This window comes from Penaeus japonicus, unplaced genomic scaffold, assembly GCF_977035675.1.
Source record: "Penaeus japonicus unplaced genomic scaffold, GWHDUDI00000001_assembly GWHDUDI00000012, whole genome shotgun sequence".
NCBI lineage: Eukaryota > Metazoa > Arthropoda > Malacostraca > Decapoda > Penaeidae > Penaeus > Penaeus japonicus.
Window position 1 is genome coordinate 2,069,057 of NW_028234414.1, and position 7,500 is coordinate 2,076,556.

A 7,500-nucleotide genomic window follows, 5' to 3' on the forward strand; every position below is an offset into this window, starting at 1 on the left:
TTATTTTTTTTTTCTAATATCAATTTCGGTTTGATGGGACACCCCCCCCCCCCATCATCATCCTGTTCAGCCTCATGATAAATAATAACTTTAAATCAGGTCCAAGGTCATAGGTTTTCCCCAATTAGGAGATACTAGCATACCATATGCACAGGATGGAGTTGTCAGTATTGGGTAATTTATATCCTGAACGTTGATCATATTTATACAGAAGACGTTTATTAAAATTTTTAATTTACTTATCAGTCCATTAATTTGTAATGTCTATGTTCCTTATATTTCCGTAAACTATGACCGGCTGTATGAATCAACATGATGTATCATTAGTTGAGTATATATTATTCAAGAATCTATTCAATTTGGACGAAGCGTTACATGGAATAATAAAGCCCTTCTAAAATAAGTAATGGTTAATTATGTTTGGAAAATTTGTACCGTGCAAGTTACTCGATCCGAAATTTCGAAAACGAAACACTGTTTACGTCAACGGTCACGGGGAACCACGGCTAATGACGTCAAGCGTTACCTCCTGTTACCTTCTGTTGCATTCTTTAATTATACTTTTTCTTGTAGTCTTTTTTTTATCTTGCTTGTAACTGTGTTGAATGTCCGCGTGAGGGTATTGTAAAATGTAATGTGTAACATGCACTATGTATCTAGCTATCCGTCTATGTGTTATGATATGAAAAATGGTTATCAAGAACCACACTCACACACTCACAATCAACAACACAACAGTATCATATATAATTTATTTTATTTATTTATTTTTTATGTTTTTTTATATATATATATTTATATTTTTATATAGTGTACTTATTTAAATAAAAATGTAACCTATACATGTCACCACAAACACAAACACACTCACAAACAACCAATATCTCTCAGTATTTATTTTTGATATTTTTTGTTTTATGATATTTTTTAGTTGGTAGAGGAGAAGAGGAGATGGTGGGGAGGAGAGAGAGGGAGAGAGGAGTGTGGTGGAGGGAGTGGGGAAGAGAGAAGGTGAGAGGAGAGGGAGAGGGAGGTAGTAAGAGAGTGAGGGGTATGTGGAGTAGAGGAGAGGACTATGATGTGTGTGATGTGTGTGTATGTGCGTGCGTGGCGTACAGTGCGTGGGTCTGTGTGTGTGTTTGCGAGGGTGCATAGGTTGTTAGGTTGGCATATTTTACAAATTACATAATTATACTTACATACATTGGGCGTTCGAGATAACGTGGTATATGAAGGCTCGCTTGTATTTTGCGTGTCTATGGTTTTTAATGAGTGGACTGGTAACTTCTAAATCATGTTGGAACGTTACATTTTTGGTATATTGGGTGGACAGTGGAAAGTTACAATCTTCTGTGTACCTGGTGACCGTAATTTAACATATTTGTTTAGTCAATCATGGTTTTGGTGGTATTGAATGTTTGTTTTATGTTTTTATGAATTTGTTTTTTTGTTAGTTTAGTGATTTAGATTTATCGTATCAATATATATTATATTTATGATGATAGATATTGTCTTAGATATATTTTTTTGGATAGATATTTAATTTATATATTTATTTTATTGTTTATATATTTATATATTTATATTTTTATATGTGATGTGTGTGTGTGTGTGTCGTGTGTATTTTATATATGATATATATTTTTTTTTTTTTTTATGATTGATATTATATTGAGTATATTTATGTGTCTGTAACTTGTGTGTGTGTGCGTGTGTGTGTGTGGTGGGTGTGATTTTTTATTTTTATTTTATATAGATTGAATTTATATTTTAGATATATTTTTTTATTATATAATTATATATGTGTGTGTGTGGGTGTGTGTGTGTGTGGTGTGTGTGTGTGGGAGTGTAATGTGTGAGGGTGTGTTGGAGTGTTTGTGTGTTTGTGTGTTTGTGGTTTTATGGTATATGTTGTTGTAAATGAACTTAGATTTTAACATTAATTTCATGCAGTGTCCTTCCAAAAGAACGACCAATCCCTGGTGACACAACCCCCCCCCACACCCATACCTTCTCCCTAAAACTCTACATTTGTGTCAACATGATATAATAATATCATATAATATCATATAATATCCAAGCGTGATAAACTATTCTCAACATCATGTGGTGCTGATTTCATCCCCCCACCCCCCTTTTTTTCTCTTTTTTTTTTTAATGCCCGAAACTTAACAGTTATTCATCACAATCCTCTGTTTCACCAAACTTCTCATTTGCGTCACCTTCCCCTCCCTTCCACCCCCCCCCCCACCTTCCTTTATTCCACTTTCGTCCACATCTCCAGAGAACAACCGTTATGTTAGTGGCTATTGACGTAAGTTCCTGACATTCCACTTTTTTCCATGGATGAAACTACACCACTTTATGTCACTTATAGGTTGAGTATTGTCGTCCAGTGTGACTATACACACACACGCACACACACACACACACACACACACACACACACACATATATATATATATATATATATATATATATATATATATATATATATATTTATATATATAAAGTAATCTCTCCATACCTGTCTACTTATCCCTGTCTACTTATCAGCCTACACGACATCCAGACAGATAGATAAACAGACAGATAAGAGATAGAGACACAGAGACAGAGAAAGAGGAACAGGCAAATGGAGAGAAAGATCTGCTCATCAATATTGTTCTGAACGTTTTGAGAAAAAAAATTTACTTTTGGTTTAGTGTGTGTGTGTGAGTTCGAGCGCAGGTGCCTCTTCCAAGCGTAACTGTTGTATTAATAGAAAGAAAGATTTACTAAAGGGAAAGTTATTGACAAGTTTGTTTGTTTTTCTGCCTAAACTTTAGGGTGATGTATTGTTTTCGTCAGGGTGTGAGAATATCTTAATAAAGGCATAGTTTATGTTGCGAATGTTAACCAACGTAAAAAAAAAGTTTGTGGTAAAGGTTTTCCTTGTCCGCTCATGCTCTGTGGATATGCATATTAGATACTGCTATCTTTGCCTTACGAATGTAATGATGAAATAAACACGAGAATGGTTTCGTAACACTTTAGTATGTAGTATGTAAGAGCATTTTCTTAAATGTTCTATCATATTCTCAACTAGTTTATGCTTTTATACTTTAACTTAATTCAGTCTCTGTTTTTCGAGTACCCAAGGCACTGTTCCCTCTGGATAGCCGTACACAATAGGCCTACATTAAAAAAAAAAAGTAAAAAAAAAAAAAAAAAAAAAATCGCTCAAATGAAACACCATCCCAAAAATAACGAATCAACGAATACGTGAATAAGATTAACCTAAATCTAGATAGATGAGTAAGCTAAGCAATGTAACGCAAACAAAATAACATAAGCAGATAACGTAAATTCCATTCCTCTTCTAACAGAGACAAGCTGGAAGAATCACCGGCACCTTATCAACAACCACCTTTGGCTACGACCCAATAAAGAAGCTTAATGTAACCAGTAACAGCTCCATCCTTTGGAATGTGTGTACTAGCCCCTACATATTCGCCATTCGTAAGTTTTAGTGAGAATTTGGATTCTCATTTTTATTGTTTATTTTTGGCTTGTTCCTTATCTTTGTTTTGTTTATTTTGCTTCTCTTTTCTTTTTCTTTTTCTTTTTTTTTTTTTTTGATCTTTTGATTTTTGTTTTCACTTTTTTTTTTCGTTATTCTTTTTTTTTTATAGTTATTTTATTTTTGTTCTATCATTATTTAGAATGTTAATGTGTTGGGGTTGAATATCTTTAGTGGTTGATTTATTCTACTCATCTATCAATCACTCACACACAACCACACACACCACACAAATCAACACCACACACACACTATAAACACACACACACCTCACATTTTTTATTGATATATATATATTATTTATAGATTTATATATATTAGTATTTATATATATTTGGGATGATTTATGTATATATTTATATATATATATTTATATATTTATATTTATATAGATTGTTTTATGTTGCATAGATGTTTGTATATTATGTATGTATATGTAATAAGATATTTATATAATTTATGAGAGATATATTATATTTAAATTATTTTTATTTTTAGATGTATAAGATACGTATTTATATTTTTAGTTATATATATATTTTTGATTTTGTATAGTTATATTTTTATTCTAATTTTATAGATTATGTATTTATGGATGTATTTAACATACATATAGGCAGTTAAATACTTATTATCCACAGGACACCACAAACACAAATAACACCACAAATCAAATAATATTTATATTTATATATATAGATTTATATATTTATTTATATATATAGTTTTTTATATATTATTACATATATATATAACATATTATTACATATATATATATATTTATTTATATATATTATATATTTTATACGTTTATATATTGATAGAATATTTATATACAATATATAGATAATATATATATATATAGATATAGATATATATATATATATTAATTTATATATATATATATATATTTATACATATATACACATATATATCCATACACATATACACAGTGTATTCATACATTCACACACACATAGATACATACAAAGACACATAAATACGAACATATATCAACACATACACAAGCAAAATTCAATCTTACCTCCTCCCCCCGCCCCCCACCCCCCCACTATTTAGCTCCCATTAATGATTGGGCCTTTATGGCCTTCTTGCACTCCAGCCCCTCAAGACGACAGCTCGGATGCCAAGACGGCGCTGTGGGTCGTTCTGATCATCATTCTGGTCGTAGCTGTCGCCGAGGCAGTATACATCTATTTCAGAGCGACTGTGGACAGTAAGTGTATTATCTATTTATTTATTTATTTATTTATTTTTTATTTTTTTATTTTTCATTTTTTTATTTTATTTTATTTATTTTTAATTTTTTTTTTTTTTTTTTTGTCGGGTGGAATGGAGAGATTGTAAGTCACGATCGTAAACATACGTATTCACGCAAAGGCACAAACACAGACACATGTACAGACACATGTACATACACAAACACAAAAACACACACACACATCTATACCCCTAATTCTATACATTCTCATGTAGATCCAACGCGTATTCATAACCCTTTTAGTAACCATTTCCTTATATCCATTATTATCCTCTTCCTCCCCCCCAACCAACCCCTGAGCCACACTAATCAGCTGATCCCTCCCCCAGGTGGAAGGAAGAGAGAAGAGGAAGAGAAAGAAAGAAAAAGAAGAAGAAAGAACAAATCGGAAGAATGAAGAAGAGAAGAAGTGAAGATGAGAGAGAAAGATAACCCCGCCTCCCCCAGCCACACCCACCCCCCACCCCACCCCGCCCACCCAGACCCCCCAACCCCACCCTCCTCAGAGCCACAATAATCAGCTATCCCTCCCCCTAAGATCGTTGAAGGGGGAAGGAGGAAAAAAAAAAAAAGAAAAAAATAATAAAAAATAATAAAAATATATTTAAAAAAAAAAGACAACTCAAAGGAATCAATTTAAGTAAAAAGAACATAAAGAAAAAACCTAAGTAAGTAAACTAAGAAATTAATCTAAAAAAATAACAACATTAACTAGACAAAAAGAATCAAAAAAAAAAAAATTAAATTAAAAGGAAATACAAAATATAAAAACGAAAGAAAAAAAAATATAAAAATTAAGAAAAAAAAAATTATTAAAGATAAGAATCCCCGCGCTCACCCCAGCCGCAGCCATCGCCCCCCCCCCTCGCCGCCCCAGCCCGCCGCACCCCGGCCCCGACGCCCCCCCCGGGCCCCCCGGCCGCGCCGCTCCCCACCCACACCCCCCCCCCCCCACCCCCCCCCTCCCCCCCCCCCCACACACCCAACCCCCCCCCCCCCCCCCCCCCCACCAACCCCCCCAACACAAACAACACCCCCCCCCCCCCCCCCCCCCCCCCCCCCCCCCCCCACCCCCCCACCCCCAACCCCCCCCCCCCCCCCCCCCCCCCCCCCCCCCTCACCACCTCCCCCCCCCCCCCCCCCCCAACCACCCCCCCCCCCCCCCCCACCCCCCCCACCCCCCCCCACCCCCCCCCCCCCAACCCCCCCCCCCGCACCCCCCCCCCCCCCACCCCCCCCCCCCCCCCCCCCCCCCCCACCCCCCCCCCCCAACCCCCACCCCCCCCCCCCCCCCCCCCCCCCCCCCCCGAACCCCACCACCCCCCCCCCACCCCCCACCCCACCCCACCCCTCAACCCCAACCCCCAAACCAACCACTCTCAGCCCCACCACCAATCAGTGATCCTCCCCAGGTGGAAGAAGAAAGAAAGAAAGAAAGAGAAGAAGAAAGAAAGAAAGAAAAAGAAGAAGAAAAGAAGGAAGAAAAACCCGCCACCGCATCCCCCCCCCCCACCCCCCCAAAACCACCCAATGCCCACCCGGATGAGCCACACTAATCAGCCTGATAGCCCCCCACCACAATGGTGGAAGAAGAAGAAGAAAGAAAGAAAGGAAGGGAAGAAAGAAACACGCCCCAGAAACCCCCCAACCCACCCCCTGAAGGCCACTCAATCAGCTGTCGCCCCCCCCCCCCCCCCCCACCCAGGAGGTGGAAGGAATGAACCCCCGGACCCGACGCCACACCCCCCCCACCCCCCCCCCCCACACAAAGCCATCCCTACCACCAACACAACCCACCACCACAGCTACTGACTATGAGTTTGATGCTCCTGAGCCACTTCTATTCAGCTGATAGCCAAAAACAAAACACCTCAAAAAAAAAACGAAAAAAACGAAAAACACCACACAAAAACCAGCTCCACAACACCAACCACCAACAACACAAATCCACCCACCCCAACCCAACCACACACACCCACCCACCCCCCCCCCCCACACAGCACCACCCCCCCCCACACCCCACCACCCCCCAACACCCCTCACCCCCCCCCCACCCACCACACCCACCCCACCCACACACCCCCCCCCACCCAAACCACCCCCCCCCTACCCAGCCCACCCCCTCACCCACCCCCCCCCCCCCACCTCCCCCCCCTCCCCCAAACACCACACACCCCACACCCACCACCGCCCCACCCCCACACCCACAACCAACCACCCCCACACACACACCTACCCCCCCCCCCACCACCCCCCCCCCCCCCCCCCCCGCCCCCCCCCCCCCCCCCCCCCCCCCCACCCCCCCTCCCCCCAACCCCCCACCCCCCACTCCCAACCACCCCCCCCCCCCCCCCTACCCCCCCAACCCCCCCACCCCCCCACCTCCCCCCCCCCCCCCCCCCAACCCCCCCACCCTCCCCAACCCCCCCCACCCCCCCAACCCCACACCCCCCCCCCACCCCCCCCCCCCCAACCCCCCCCCCCACCCCCCCCCCACCCAGGTGGAAGAACCCCGCTCCCCCCGCCTACCTCCCACCCCCAAAAACCTGAGCCTCACCTAATCGGGCTGATCGACCCAACCCCCCACCACAGGTGAAGAACCCGCCCCATCCATCCTCCCCCAACCACCCACCCATGAGCCACCACTAATCAGTGT

At 41.5% G+C, this 7,500-nt stretch overlaps 1 protein-coding gene across 1 annotated transcript in view; it reads left to right on the top strand.

Annotated features, from left to right (window-relative positions):
• LOC122244159 (uncharacterized) overlaps positions 1–7,500 on the top strand; it is a 17,332-nt gene that overhangs the window by 7,564 nt on the left and 2,268 nt on the right. The window contains exons 3-4 of the mRNA XM_086542257.1: positions 3,369–3,501; positions 4,686–4,799. Of these exons, the coding sequence (XP_086398383.1) occupies positions 3,369–3,501; positions 4,686–4,799 (247 nt within the window). The remainder of the gene's footprint in view (positions 1–3,368; positions 3,502–4,685; positions 4,800–7,500) is intronic.